The sequence below is a fragment of the Dendrobates tinctorius genome, unplaced genomic scaffold (genome assembly GCF_039654945.1).
Source record: "Dendrobates tinctorius isolate UK_male_01 unplaced genomic scaffold, ASM3965494v1 ptg000046l, whole genome shotgun sequence".
Lineage (NCBI taxonomy): Eukaryota > Metazoa > Chordata > Amphibia > Anura > Dendrobatidae > Dendrobates > Dendrobates tinctorius.
The window spans coordinates 59,182,809-59,199,079 of record NW_027361714.1 but is presented as its reverse complement, the minus strand read 5'-3'; the positions used below and the strand labels follow the sequence as shown (position 1 = coordinate 59,199,079).

Here is a 16,271-nt window from a genome sequence, read left to right as displayed (position 1 = left end):
AGATCGTGCGCAGGCCGTGCGCTAGTTGCGCTTTGACCTGCGCTGCGCACTTTTGACATTGCGCCGTGCGCGCCAAAATCCGAAAAGTTTGATTTTGGCGCGCACGGCGCACCGTCAAAAGTGCGCAGCACAGGTCAAAGCGCAACTAGCGCACGGCCTGCGCACGATCTGCGCACCCTATGCTAAAGATAGGGTGCGCCGATCGCAGGCGCCGCTGTCCGCTAGTAGGCGGCGCTACAAGCAAGGGGCGGGCACGCCGGGCAGAGAGCCGGCTCGGGGGCGGAGCTACCCCCGGCCGTGCGCGCGCTGAAAATGCGCTAATGTGAAACCAGCCTTACAAGGCCATTTTGACAGAAAAATAAAAAAAGTTATGGGCTGTGGGAAGAAGGGGAGCAAAAACGAAAAATACCACTGGTCATGAAGGGGTTAATACTGCCTGTTACGTCTTATGGTCAGATGGCACTGAAGTCTAGCATCACAAATATGCTTCTGAATATTCCCAGAGGAGATTTGTTTGTCGCTTGATGAGATGGCATCTGGGTCATTGGTTCGGTTATAAAAACTCAAGTTACTGTAACCAACCTCTGACTCTCGTCCCAGCAGAATCAGTTCTCTGTACTCCTCCTGCCAACACCATGGCTACTGCCAGCTTCACCACAAACATGCCAAAGACCTGCGGGCACAAGCTGGCTAGGATCTCATTCCGACCTGTAAGAAGCAATTATTTTTCCCATCAATCCATTTGGAGCCTACAGTATGATATCTATGATCTACACAACGTAATGTGTATCAGAAAACGTACCTTCTAATGGACTATTCTTGAACCTTTCCCAAAATTCTTCATACTCTCTGCGGATGTCCTCATTTATGACTACACCACAAGGTTGCTCATTATTCACAGAGATATAGTTAGCCTTCAGGACAAGCTCAAGGTCACAGCGTGCATCAACATAAAGTGGTTTCCATCGTTGCATCACCACCCCGTACACGGTCACGTCATCTCCTGGTGAAAACAAATAATCACACAATGGCAGACCTAGGCAGCTATAAGTTTTCCATGCAGAGATTACAATATCCACGATCCAGAAAGGTAAGGGTGGTGAAATAACCCCAACCTAAATGAAACCTCCTGTTCTTTTCATTTTAACAAATTACCAGATTTGCAGCTGTCAACCAGGTCGTCTTCTAAAACCACAATCATAGATCGAGGAATGCTGCCCACCGACAGCCTCTGTACCTAGAAACAGGACATATATACACACACGTGAGCACAAGTGGCAGAACAAGCTATTATCTAGAAGCAGATCCTCCCTATGGCCAGGACGACACACAGACTTGTTACAATCCTGATCAACATACTAATCTGCAAAATTAGAATTGGAAAATCTCACTACAAAAACCATGTGTGGCCCCAGCCAAAGTAACCATTGTATACACATTATTTGTATGACTGAAGGGCCTGAAAGTGTCTTCCCTACACGGCCAGGAAACTGAAGTGAAGCTTAGGCTAGATCCATCTGTGCACGAGTCTCCGTTTTCTGTCATTTTCATCAGAAAGAAAGTGAAGCCTGCCGTGCTATTTTTTCCAGTAAAATTATGGTCCCTCTAATGGAAACACAGTGGATCCCATTGAAATCAATGGTTTCAGTCTGGTGGATACAGTGCAGCCTGCGCCAATCAGAGGACATAGCACTTTCCTTAATGAATAGTTACAATGGACTATATACTTTGGCCCTGACTGATCAGAGATTTTACAACAGAAAACGGACATTAAAAGCTATGCAAAATGGCCAATTTTATATGCAACATGAGGCTATGCAAAAATTCTGTTACACTTTTTGTCTAGCCCCAACAAAGTGGGTCGAGCTGTGGCGTGTTGACCCACACTTGTCAAAGGCATGGCGAGCATTGACGTGTCTTATGCCAGAAAGATTATTCCAGTCGCTGACTGGAGTACGATTTGTGACAAGGTGCACTCCACCCCACCCCTCATCAAGGCCAGCATGAAAAACATTGGTTTGGAAGGACCAGAGCCTGCATGTCCATATTCTCCAATTGCTCCTATTACCAGGCACCACAATGCAGACTTGTCTCCATACTGTGCAGCTCCTACAAAGAGCAGCCTAGTCTCATGACAGATTCCTTTTACACCCATTTAAAACACAGTCACCTGCTCCTGAATCTTGATCTCCTGGTAATCTCTGCAGCTGGCTGGACAAGACACGTCTGAAAGGCAGGTGAATTTGCAGGAGTTGCATCCTTCTTCATTGGTACAAGAGGCAGGAGGAGAGAAGGAGTAATACTGCTCAAAGTCCGCTCTGACTGTAACGACGTGTTTACATTTGTGGCACATAAAGTCTTGCTCGTACTCCAGGACCTTCACCAGACTGGTCCGGATAACAGTTCCTGTGACCGACAAAAAGTGGCCAACGTCTCTGGTACGTGGGATATGCTCTCTTGTCAATTCTGGGCAGACTGGTAAGCCTGGAAAGAAAAACTACGATAGATCTAAGAAAATAACAGTAGCATTGAAACAAATGTGCAGGAAATACATGTTTACACGAGTGATTTTCCAATATCTTGCTATAACACATACAAATCTCCATACACGTTGCTAATTTTGTACACTGATGGACCACAAAGGCTTAAAGGGGTGATCGTATCTGGAACGTCTATGTCTTATCGACAGGACGAGTCACAAATGTCCGGTATAATGATGCATTGCACACGTGCAGCCCACTCCGTGCAAGAGGACACCGTTTTGAGGACCGATAATGGCAGTGCTTTGGAAAATCCATAATAAGTGCTAAACAGGCCTGTCACCAACTCGTGATGCCTTCAGATAGGGCAGCAGAAATGTAATGATCACATTGATTGCAAACATTGTGCCTGCATAACACTCCACCACGGGTGTGTACATTGTGTATGGGGCACAGGCTGCTAGAAACTATTCTGGAGCACTAGTCTAATCCATGGGTTGTGTTATGTCCCTATGGGGGAAGGGGCAGAGTCTCAGCTCCATGTCACTCAAGTTGGTAGGATGCTGGAAAGTGAACCCCATATATCTGATATTAATGCTTGATTCTATTAAGGCTATCAACACTGTGAGCCCAGAAAGCACCTTTAAAACCTCTTACTATTGAGGAGATACTGGAATTGCAATATATTTAAATACCGGTTATCCTTGTGTGCAGACTCGGCTTCATGACTAGGCCTTCTTGTTGTGAGCTGGACTGCAAAACGCTCATGGCCGCTCTCCGCAAAGCATTGTCAAACACTGGCAAAACCTCATTGGGTACAGCATTGAAATAGTCTCCAACCTCCATGTTGGCTTCAAAAAGCGTCATAGCGTTGACTACCACAGAGAAATGGGCCTCCTCGTCACTTTCCGTAAGAATCTGCATTATGTCTTTCTGGTGGTGCTGTAAAAGGTACGATTCAAACACCTGGCCCACCAGGGCGACCTGTTCTGAATGCAGGTACATGTCTGCAAGGAGTGGGACCTGGAACTGAGAAGAGTTGGGTGTGAACATGGCTCAGATCTAACAGTGATCTATGTACTACAATAAGGCAAAGTAACATGGATCCATCGCCTCCCCGCCTTTGTTTTTCTAGATCCCATTACTATATTGCAGGAAATGTAAAGCAAATCTGTAAGTTTGATCCCCACATGATTGATATTGATGAGAGATGGACTTGTTGCAGAAATCAGCAGTCTCCTCACTTAAGGAGCACAGGCATCAGCGTCCTGCCGCTTACGTGCAGCACAGAGCTGAAATCTGTGCCCGTCCTCAGGAGGGCGAGCGATCTGTGCAGATCTAGATTTCCTGGCCGGTGCCAGATGCATACCAGCTTTCAGAGAGAGAGAGAATGGTCATAAAATAAAAAAAAAATAAAATAAAAATAAAATAAAGATTATTAACTGGAGGAGCCAGCATTTCATTATGTGCATTATCCTGCCCACTGCACTTAGATCTCATTTGCAAATTTCTCAATATTCAGGTAAGGGACTGACATTATAAAGGTTTTAATGATTTTGTCACATAAACAAATTGAGAATTTGGGGGGCATCAAACTTACTGGCGGATTCCCTATAAAAGTGGCACATTGCGCATGTCAGGTTGGACCTGGCAGTGATATCCAACACTTATCTAAGCAAAAATGGGTCAATAAAGGTTGGGGACCATGAGGCTGAAGTTAGTTTCCTATTTGTGAGTTTCTGCTGGGCATTTAATCCGTGCGATCCCAGTGGTGCGACCATTGTCCCCCACACCCAGGGCTGCAATCATGGGGGGGTCAGTGAGGCCAATAGGAGCCTTCAGCAGACCCATCGTCATACTGCGGTGAAGCCTAGAAGTGATCAATGATGGATACAAATCTCCTATGGGGAATACAAACAAGTACAGTGGAAAAAATAGATCTTTAGAAATAAAAAAAAAAATAAATGCATGAAAATATGAATCAACTAAAACTAATAATGAACAATAAGGGTGTGTGCACATGCTACGGATTGATCCGCGCGGATTTTGCAAAATCCACAGGTAAATCCACAGATTGGCCTGCGGTTAATCACCTCTACAATGGAGGAGATGGTAAACCGCAGCGGAATCCGCAGAAAGAATTGACATGTCATTTCTTTCTGCGGATTGAAAACCGCAGAAAACCCGCGTGGAAAAATCCGCACCGTCTGCACTGCGGTTTCCATTTCCCAGAGTCTATAAGGCTGTGTGCACACGCTGCGGATTTTGCTGCGGTTCCGCAGCGGTTTTGGCCGCTGCGGACCCGCAGCAGTTTCTGCTGCGGTGTACAGTACCATGATTCCCTATGGGAATCAAAAACCGCAGTGCAGACGGTGCGGAATTTTCCGCGCGGATTATCTGCGGTTTTCAATCCGCAGAAAGAATTGACATGTCAATTCTTTCTGCGGATTCTCCTGCGGTTTGCCATCTCCTCTATTGAGGAGATGAAAAACCGCAGGGCAAAACCGCAGAGCAATCCGCAGGTAAAACCGCAGGTCTTTTGACCTGCGGTTTCACCTGCGGATTTCACAAAATCCGCGCGGATGAATCCGCAGCGTGTGCACACAGCCTAAAGGTACTGTACACTGCAGCTAATTCTGCTGCGGATCCGCAGGACCAATACCGCAGCGTGTGCACACACCCTAAACCTACTCAGTGTCACTGCGTCTAACAATAAAGGCACGGCTTTTGGAAGGAGGAAAAATGAAAAAGCCAAGACAAGAAAGGGTTAAAAGGGCTGCCAGCCACGCTGCGCGCAGCCGGCTCAGGAGTCCCCGCGCTGGTCGCTCTACAGTCCGCCCCGGCTGTGGGACAGTCCTATGGCACGGCCATTAATCCCATGCTTCCCATGGAGCCGGATACTGACCACACTCCCCGGTACGAGCCGCTACTACGTCCAGTAGTTCCCAGTCCGCTCCTACATTCTGGCCACATACATATCAGGCGCGCTATTCTCTGCGCCTGCGTGTTCAGCGGCGGGTCAAGCCTCGTTTTCGATTACAATTGCGCATAAAACATTTTTGGAGTTTGCAACCAGAGTGCAGATCAGAGAGGGTGAAAACCGGTAACTAGTGTAGCTGTATGGCATTATGGCACAAAAAGCTTATTACCACGTGACTTCCCCACTCACATAACTACCACGCGATCCATAGGGCGAACTTCGGTGTTTATGCTTACACGTGGACGGCACGTGATTGGCCGGCAGTAAGTGTATGGGGCGGTACTAACAACGTGATTGGCTCCTGGCTATAAACGTCATTTGACAGATATCTGGTCTACACTCTTCAACAGACAACGCCGTCTAGTGGCCGCTCCGTTTAATGTACCTCCGTCTAGTACCCGCTCCGTCTAGTGTCAGCTCTGTCTAGTGACTGCTCTGTTTAATGACAACTCCATATAATATCAGCTCTGTGTGACTGCTCTGTGAAGTGACTGTGTAGTGTCTGTGTTTAGTGTCCCTCTCCTGCTAGTGGCAGCTCCGTCTAGTGACTGCCCTGTCTAATGACAGCTCCATATAATATCAGCTCCATCTAGTGGCTGGTCTGTGTAGTGACTGTGTAGTGTCTGCTCCGTCTAGTGTCCTCTCCTGCTAGTGCCCGCTCCATCTAGTGTGCTCTGCAACCCATATATATGATATTTCTGTGCTAAAAGCCACTGTGTGTCCGCCCATCCTGTTGGAGTACTGTCGTCTGCAACTCCTTTTGATCAAAATGTGTCGGCACTCAGGCTCCTGTGCGGTTGTTGTCACACCTGCACCCAATCAACGCTGGTGTCACTGTCCCCGCGTTTGTTCAAATCAAACATGAAGAGGAAGTCTGGGCTGCAGCTGATCTCTGAGTTCCTATTCCTGCTCAATTCGACAGGAGGCGGGGACAGTGACGCCACCGCTGATTGGGCACTGGCATCATGTGTCACATCAGCACAAAAGCAGCGGGAGACAGGGTGCCGACACTGCGGGAACGACGCCAGGACGGGATGTGTTGTGAGTTCATTTTTCCCTTCACCATTGAGGTCTGATGAACTCCCTCCTCTGGTGAAGGAAGGTAGTGAGGCTGATTATCAGACACCTGGGCAGCTAGATGATGACTGGGTGGCTGGAATTGAGGACTGGATATAAGGCTGCCGACGCCCTTCTTCCTGGCTGGTGATTTTCCTGCTGGATTCTTGGAGACCAGTCTGATTCCTGCATCTCAAAGCTAAGTTTTTCTGCTCTGCTTTGTAATCTTTAGTTTTGTTTTTGTTTTGCCTTGTTTTTTGGGAGTTCTGCCATCCCCGGCCGGGGGTGAGCTGAATTCCATTTTTGTCTCTGATCTGTTGATCTTTTGCTCTGTCTTCAGAATATACCTGAGTGCTGATAAAGTCTTTTGAAGCCTAGCGACTTCAGGGCCTGTTTTTCCTATCAGTTGGTTGGCTCATTTTGATAGGGTTTTTGCGGATGGCAGACAGCAGCTTTCCTATCCTGTCCTATGTAGTTAGCTTGGGCCCCATCATTTGCTCAACCTATCTTTCTATCTGTGTTAGTGTTTTCATCTTGCTTCACCGTCATTATATGTTGGGGGCTGCCTATTGCTTTGGGGTCTGCTCTGGGGAAGTTTAGTTTTTCCCCTTTCTGTCTTTAGGCTATATAGTTCTCCAGCTGTGATCGAGGGGTCTAGGGCACCGTAGGAACCCCCCACGGCTACTGCTAGTTGTTGTGGATAGGTTCAGGGGTCTGCAGTCCGATAGCTGCCAACCTCTCTGGTTTTTCTGGACTTAGCTGGTATTTTGTTTTTTCCTCCTTCGGTGACTAATCATAACAGGGATGGGAGTATAAGCTTTATTATTAAGTAGTGGACAACTTCTTTAGGCTGCTGTGTGTACTCTGCCCCCCTACCTGTTGGAGCACAGTACTTGAAGCCACTGTGTGTACTCTGCACCCTCACCAACCTATGGGAGTACTGTCCTTGAAACCATTGTGTGTACTCTGAACCCCCACGCCTATCGGAGTACTGTCCTTCAAGCCGCTGTGTGTACTCTGCACCCCCGCCTGTGGGAGTATTGTCCGTCAAGCCGCTGTGTGTACTCTGCACCCCCGCCTGTGGGAGTACTGTCCTTCAAGCCGCTGTGTGTACTTTGTACCCCCCGCCTGTGGGAGTACTGTCCTTCAAGCCGCTGTGTGTACTCTACACCCCCCACTAGTTGAACTATTGTCATTGAAGCCGCTGTGTGTACTCTGCGCCCCCACGCCTGTGGGAGTACTGTCCTTGAAGCTGCTGTATGTACTCTGCACCCCCCTACCTGTGGGAGTACTCTTCTTGTCTCCGTGTCGTTGCCACTTCTAGGCCACAAAAATACTTTTTCAGGCCTGGTGTCAGTTTCTAGTGCCAAAGAAAAGATTGTGTTTCAGCTCCTTAAAAAATTCTTCAATCTTTATTCATCCATAATTAAAACGGTAACAGTGGTAGACGCTCCTCAAAAAGTGTGAACAAAAGGGAAATAAGCGACATGTTTCGCTCTGAGTAACGATCATTGTCAAAGTACTTTTGCAAATCAACATATATCGCACCAGCCTTCTCGTTGCCATTTCTAGGCCTTTGCTACCTGGCTCCTATTAGCCATTCAATGTAGCTCCCCATCCTGGGTTGCTAGAACGGATCGAGACAATGGAAGGTCGTTTGTCACATTCCAGAGATCTAAGTAATGTAATTGGTGTCTGGCTAGGATGTATAACAAGTCCATTTCATCCTTATGAAATCCTAGCTGTCTGAACAAAGCAGTTACACTGCATGGACTACAATGTTAGGCGTCGGATTTCTGCATTTACTCCGCAGGGATCCAGACCCTCACATTCTGCAGTCTCCTGCTGTTTATCTACTGCAGAGGAGATTGCAGAGAAGATTGCCTTGCAGCAAATCTCTCCTGAGGCTAAAGCCCCCTTTACATTTAGCGATGCACCAGCGATCCAGACCAGCGATATGACCCGGTCAGGATCACTGGTGCATCGCTAAATGATCGCTAGTGAGCTTCCACACAGGAAGATCTCACAGCGATGCAGCAGCGACGCAGCGGACGATACTTACCTTTCGGACACGGTGATCCTGACGTCCTCCGTTCCTCGTCGCTCTTCGGCGCCAGCAGGAGGCGCCCGACGAGAAATGGAGCTGCGCAATCAACGATGGACAGAGGGGGAGCCGGTCGGAGGTAAGTATCACACATAGCGATATCGCTGCTGCGTCACCAAATCGGTGATGCTTTAGCGATATTGTTAGCGATATCGCTATATGTAAAACCCTTTCTGTCCTTCTGTCTTCCTACTGAGCATGCTCATGGGACGATCTCCCATTGGAGATCAGGAGTCATGTGCTCAGGTCCCGCTCCAGATCTCATTGGTCCATCTCAGATCTGGAGGCTTGCAGAGGGTCCCGGCTGCTATAAAAGGCGCGCATGGCTGTTCCGCCATGCGCTAGTATAGACTTACTTGCGGCTGTGTGTATGAGGACTGATGTATGATTCTGGTGAATGACTCATGATAAAACCCCTTCCCTCTGATATTACGTATGTGGTTAGGGACTGAGTTAGACTCTGCGCCAGCGCTCCTCGGCTGCAACATCCACAGCTGTAGCGTCCGACATTGCGCTTGCGTCATAGCTTTGTCGTTCAGCCGCAGTGTCCACGCCGCGCTGCAGTAGCAGCTCTCCTTAGCATCCGCAGCTGCGACGCTGTGCACACGGTAGGTCTAGACGGACGTAGTGCTGCCGTCTTGGGCTACACCTGTGACCTGATGCAGTGTGTGTATTTATACTGAGTACTGTGACCTCAACAGGCTCAGTCTGTGTATTTGTGTTTATTTGGCATCTCTGTGACTTAACAGACATTGCTCTGCGCACCTGGGTGACGTTTAACCCTGTGCACATTACCGCCATATTGCTCCTGCCACCACTTAGCAGCGGTTATATCACCTACTGCACGGTGGACCCCGAGTGGCGAACGCACTTTATTATTATTTTTATTTAGTGCGTTCCGCCGTTCCTAACATACATATTGCAAGCAAGCCATTTGTCCTGAGCTTAGCTGGCTCAAGGTGTGACATCTGTCACAGCCTTTTGAGGCTTGACCACCTGCTGAGCTTGGTGTCCTGATATAGCTGCACAAAGGAAGGGGGCTTTATAATACCATGCCAAATAGGATACAAATTATTGACTTGAAATTATATCTCTAATATTCTTCACAGTAACTTTTTGTAGTTCGTGGCCCCTGTCCTGCACTTCCTTCTTCTACCTCTCTGGTAGCTGCCTGGGGTGTGCAACAGGCACTGTGCTTAGGGCGCGTGTGTACGTCCCCCCCTTCTTAAACTGTCCGCACTCCTCATCTTAAAGTGTCCACAGTCAATGGCTTGGAAAAACGTATTATTTAAGGCACCTCCACCTGCATGGAGATGTCTGTGCAACGTTGTTAGGTTGTTCTCAACATGCTTGCTAGTTCTCAGGTCCCTGTCCATTAGTTCCCACTATTTGTTTTGGGGAATATATATTATTGCTGGGATGTGTATATATGTAATTTTTGTGTGTGCAGCTAATTGATAGGACACATGTTAACATATTTTTGTATCTAATATACAATTCCATATGTTCACTTGCCCACATTTCTCTACACTTGTTTTTAATGGAATTTTAACTTGCCACTTTGGTCTGTCTGGCATTTTTGTGTCTAATAAAGCTATTTTTATTCATGACATTTGCTGTAGTGTGCACTCTATCTGTGCTTCTTTCTCTCCTTGATTACACAGACTTTTCTCAGCGCAGTGTTGCACCCAGCTGTGTGATACATCATATATCTTGTGGTGCCCACCTTTCCATGTAATACCAGATGCCAGTAATATCTTAATACCATTGTTCAAGCGTTAGCTATGTCAAACTTGAGAGATAGAACCCAAGTGAATGACACATAGTCGGCTGTAGCCCTACAAAAAAGCCTCAACTGAGGAAATAACTAATAGAGGGAATGTATAACATACAGGTGCATCTCACAAAAATTAGAATATCATCAATAAGTTATTTCAGTTCTTCAATACAAAAAGTGAAACTCATATATTGTATACAGTCATTATAAACAGAGTGATCTACTTCAAGTGTTTATTTCTGTTAATGTTGATGACTCTGGCTTACAGCCAATGAAAACCCAAAAGTCATTATCTCAGTAAATTAGAATCCTTTATAACACCAGCTTGAAAAAATGATTGTAAAAAATGCACTCAATACTTGGTTGGGGCTCCTTTGGCAACAATTACTGCATCAATGCGGTGTGGCATAGAGGCCTGTGGCACTGCTGAGGTGTTATGGAAGCCCAGGTTGCTTTGATAGCAGCCTTCAGCTCGTCTGCATTGTTCTGGTGTCTCTCATCTTCCTCTTAACAATACCCCATAGATTCTCTATGGGGCTAAGGTCAGACGGATTTGCTGGGCAATCATGCACAGTGATACTGTTTATAAACCAGGTATTGGTACTTTTGGCAGTGTGGGCAGGTGCCAAGTCCTGCTGGAGAATGAAATTTCTATCTCCAAAAAGCTTGTCGGCAGAGGGAAGCATGGAGTGCTATAAAATTTCCTGGTACACAGCTGCGCTGACTTTGGTCTTGATAAAACACAGTGGACATAGACCAGCAGATAATATGGCTCATGAAACCATCAATGATTGTGAATATTTCATACTAGACCTTGGAAATCAAGGTCCCAGGGTCTGGAGGAACTGGAGGAAGAGTGGAGAGGCCCCCAATTCAAGCTGCTTGAGGTCTAGTGTGAAGTAGTCACACTCAAAAATGGTTTTGGGAGCCATATCATCACTTTTTGATGATATTCTAATTTTGTTAGATGCACCTGTAGGTTCTAAAGGGCTGTTGATACAAATAAAACCTTCATAAACTACAGAGTAGATGTCCAGCTACTGAATCTATTAGAGGGGCCCATAGTTTTACTTGTTAATAAAGCCTAAAGGGTTGGGTATGTGTGCAAAAGTCTGTGCCTCTCCATAAGGGCAATACATACACACTAAGAACCGATGTGAAGAAGGGGTGCACTAACCCTGCATTCCGGTCCTACTGCATACCTTCCTGCCTGCGGAGGTTAGCACCCTAAGATGGCTAGAGATGGCACCCCCGCTCGTGTGTCGGCTGTCCCTAGACTCCTACTGGATACGCTATTGGGTCACCCTCACACCCAGGGCTGTGGGGTACTCAGTACCGGGCCCGATGAGCTTCAATAGGAGATGTCACGGCAGCTGGGACCCGGCCCGTGGTCCTGGGCGCCCATTGTAAAAGGGGTTGTTTCAGTGTGCTGATGGTAGTGAAAGTTTATACTGTAAGTGATTCGTGACACCACCTGTGGTATTCGGCAATAGAGATGTAAGCCAACGCTGCAGACAGATCCTCTGGGACAGATGGTGTGGTGCAGCAGTGATGTTATAGCCCTCCACAGGCAGGACTGTAGTCCCAGGGCAGTGTAGATGAAGTGGCACTTAGATGATGTAGTGTAAGGCGCAAGGGATGTAGTGGTGCTGGGCAGGTTGGTGCAGGAATAAGTGGAGGACACCAGGGCATGTAGTTCCAAAGCTTTACTCACAGTCTGTTGTGCAAACAGGTGCCAGCTTCCATGCCGTGTCCTCCAGGTCAGGGACTCAGTCAACTTCCAGGCCAGATGGAATACTCCTTTCCAACACTCCGCCAACATATGTGCCTTTTCTGAACGTCTCCTCTTATAGCGCCTTTGAGTGAAGTACTCCTAGTACTGAGTTACACTGGAGTTCCTCCTGTCAGATGTTCCTATGAACTCTACTTGTATGGCAGACAGCTGTAGCCTGCTTCGGGGACTCCTTGCTACTAAGTCCCGGCTCACTAATATGTTGCTGTTGTGACCCCAAGTCTTGTGTGGGAATAAAGTGGTCACTGCTTCTATTCCTCCGGTGTCTGCTGCAGGACCATTAGTATCCGTACAACCTCGGGGACCGGACCCCGGCCTTGCGCTTAGAACTTGAAAAGGGTTCTCCTCTAACCCTGGTCCTTGTTCTTGTTCCTCTTATTCTCCTCACGTTCCGTGCTAATCCTTCTTTCCAATGGAGAATCAAGCTTCCTTCCTCTGTCTCTTTTCTGTACCAGCAGACCCAGATCACTGTGCCTGCTGCAGCACTTCCCTCTTCCATCCCTCTCCCGGGGATCTTCACTGTCTCACACTCTGTCCTTCTACATTTTCACTCACTCACTGAATGAAAGGCTGACTGACTGACTCAACTCTTCCCGCTCTTTTGGTGCAAACTAAACTCCACCCACCTCCCAGCACGGTTCGTGTTCCAAGCAGGGAGCCACCAAGGGGTGCTTTGCTATACTCCAAGCAGGGAGCCGCCAAAGGTGCTTTGCTACACTACTTTGTGGTGTGGGGTACAGGTGTTGGAGTCTGGTCAGGTGTCTCCACCTTACCTGGATGGTGGGGCACCACACCCCAGGAGGAGGTGCAGTACCTCTGTGGCGACTGAGCCTCAGGGGAGCCGCACTATGATGAGACGTACAGACGGAAAAAGAGGGCCAGTATATGCCTATGTCTGTTGGTGTTAATCTTTAGGGCCAGTATGCAAGACACAGTATGTATTAAACATGTTGCAAAAAGGGAAGTGATGGCTTGTAAGGTAAGGACACACACATCACAAGCACACCTTAACCCACATCACCATGGACCTCATCAAAATGCAATACAAGATTAAGTAGACATAAAATACAAATGATATCCTAGATGTTTAAGCACTGCTTTGAAACACCTCAAAATTGATACTAGACACTATAAGATAGTAGAGCAGTATATGGACAGATAATTGGTAATGTAACCTGATCTCATTGAAGAGACGTGGTAGCAAACAATAGTGATAAATACAAAGATTGTCCAAATTGACAATACAGACTGACAAGGCAAGAATTAGTAAGGAAGTTTTAGAGGATCTGTGAATATAGAACTGAATTGCCTTGCCAAAAAGTTCCATTTTTGTCTCATCTGTCCATAGGACATTCTTCCAGAAGCTTTGTGACTTGTCACTATGTAGATTGGTAAATTCCAGTCTGACTTTTTTATGATTTTTTTTCAACAATGGTGTCCTCCTTGGTTGTCTCCCATGAAGTCCACTTTTACTCATACAACGACGGATGGTACGATCTGACACTGATGTTCCTTGAGCTTGAAGTTCACCTTTAATCTGTTTTGAAGTTTTTCTGGGCTCTTTTGTTACCTTTCGTATTATCCATCTCTTTGATTTGTCATCAATTTTCCTCCTGCAGCCACGTACAGGGAGGTTGGCTACAGTCCCATAGAGCTTAAATTTCTGAATAATATGTGCAACTTTAGTGATATATCAAGCTGCTTGGAGATGGTCTTATAAATTTTACCTTTAACATGCTTGTCTATAATTTTCTTTCTAATCTCCTGAGATAACTTTCCTTCGCTTCCTCTGGTCCATGTTGAGTATGATACACACCATGTTACCAAACAGCACAGTGAGTATCTGTAGCCCTCTGTACCGACCCACTCACTGATTCCAAGATTGTAGACACCTGTGATGATAATTAGTGGACACACCGTGATTTAACATGTCCCTTTTGTCACATTATTTTCAGGGATACCATCATTTCTGTCCAGACCTATTTCATGAGTTTTATTTTTTTTAGAAATTCTGTGGAAGCATGGTTGAAAAACAATATCTGACTTTCATTTGTTCATTTTCATAGATTTTTGATTTATCATTACTTTTGTCAGATGCAATTTATTTCTGTGACCATTGTGGGTTTTTCTGTCATTAAACGAGGGGTACCAACAATTTTGACCACGTGTGTAAGGACTGATGAGGGTACAATGGAATGTGCCCTTGACGTAAGAACTTACCCTTAAAGGGAATCTGTCACCCTTTATTTTTGACTATCAGCTGCGCAAGCGTCGGGAGAGGTCTGGCGCCTGCGCACTGCAGTATTCTGCTCTGCCTTCAACAGGACAGAGCAGTGCGCCTGCGCCGGAGCCACTACAGGAAGGAAAGAAGAGGAAGGCATCGTATGAAGATGGGAGGTGCCGGACCGGACCGCAACACCCATCGGAACGGACCGCCCCCTCCAGTGAGTATAATCTAACATGTTTTTCTTATCTTTCAGGTTACATCAGGGGCTTATCTACAGCATTACAGAACGCTGTAGATAAGCCCCTGATGTCAATGCCGGCAGCTGATAGTCAAAAAAAAGGGTGACAGATTCCCTTTAACCCCTTCACCCCCAAGGGTGGTTTGCACGTTCATGACCGGGCCAATTTTTACAATTCTCACCACTGTACCTTTATGAGGTCATAACTCTGGAACGCTTCCATGGATCCCGGTGATTCTGACATTGTTTTCTCATGACATATTGTACTTCATGTTAGTGGTAAAATTTCATTCAAATAACTTGCGTTTATTTGTGAGAAAAACGGAAATTTGGCGAAAATTTTGAAAATTTCGCAATTTTCCAAATTTGAATTTTTATGCCCTTAAATCACAGAGATACGGCACACAAAAAACTTGATAACTAACATTTCCCACATGTTTACTTTACATCAGCACAATTTTGGAACCAAAATTTTTTTTTGTTAGGAAGTTATAAGGGTTAAAAGTTGACCAGCGATTTCTCATTTTTACAACACCATTTTATTTTTAGGACCACATCACATTTGAAGCCACTTTGAGGGGTCTATATGATAGAAAATACCCAAAAGTGACACCATTCTAAAAACTGCACCCCTTAAGGTGCTCAAAACCACATTCAAGAAGTTTATTAACCCTTTAGGTGCGTCACAGGAATTTTTTTGAATATTTAAAAAAAAATGAACAACTTTTTTTCATAAAAAAAATACTTCAGGTTCAATTTTTTTTATTTTACCAAGGGTAACAGGAGAAACTGGACTGCAAAAGTTATTGTGCAATTTATCCTGAGTACGCAGATACCTGATATGTGGGGGGGAACGACTGTTTCGGCGCATGGCAGAGCTCAGAATGGAAGGAGCGCCGTTTGACTTTTTCAATGCAAAATTGGCTGGAATTCAGATCGGACGCCATGTCACGTTTGGAGAGTCCCTGATGTACCTAAACAGTGGAAACCCCCTACAAGTGACCCCATTTTGGAAACTAGACCCCCCAAGGAACTTATCTAGATATGTGGTGAGAACTTTGAACCCACAAGGGCTTTACAAAAGTTTATAACGTACAGTGGTACAATTAAAAAATCATATTTTTTCCACAAAAATGATCTTTTCACCCCAATTTTTATTTTCCCAAGGGTAACAGGACCCTAAAAGTTATTGTGCAATTTGTCCTGAGTACGCTGATACCCGACATGTGGGGGTAAACCACTATTTGGGCGCATGGCAGAGCTCGGAAGGGAAGCAGCGCCATTTGACGTTTTTGGCTGGAATTGAGATCGGACACCATGTCGCGTTTGGAAAACCCCTGATGTACCAAAACAGTTGGAACCCCCCACAAATGACACCATTTTGGGAACTAGACCCCCTAAGGAACTTATCTAGATGTGTGATGAGAACTTTGAACCCCCATGGACTTCACAGAAGTTTATAACATAAGGCCATACAATTAAAAAATCATATTTTTTCCACAAAAATGATCTTTTCACCCTCAATTCTTATTTTTCCAAGGGTAACAGGACCCTAAAAGTTATTGTGCAATTTGTCCTGAGTACGCTGATACCCCACATGTGGGGGTAAACCACTAT

The 16,271-nt window shown here is 46.0% G+C and overlaps 1 protein-coding gene across 2 annotated transcripts in view; it reads right to left on the bottom strand.

Moving 5' to 3' along the window:
• MCM9 (minichromosome maintenance 9 homologous recombination repair factor) overlaps positions 1-5,563 on the bottom strand; it is a 135,977-nt gene extending 130,414 nt beyond the window's left edge. Inside the window, exons 1-6 of one of the 2 annotated variants that reach the window (XM_073575929.1) lie at positions 5,386-5,563; positions 3,176-3,509; positions 2,171-2,484; positions 1,156-1,237; positions 803-1,003; positions 583-708 (exon numbers count right to left, since the gene is read on the bottom strand). In XM_073575929.1, coding sequence (XP_073432030.1) covers positions 583-708; positions 803-1,003; positions 1,156-1,237; positions 2,171-2,484; positions 3,176-3,485 — 1,033 coding nt within the window. In that variant the 5' untranslated portion in view covers positions 3,486-3,509; positions 5,386-5,563. The remainder of the gene's footprint in view (positions 1-582; positions 709-802; positions 1,004-1,155; positions 1,238-2,170; positions 2,485-3,175; positions 3,510-5,385) is intronic. The other variant, XM_073575928.1, reaches the window with a different exon arrangement.
• Between the last annotated feature and the right edge of the window lie 10,708 nt (positions 5,564-16,271).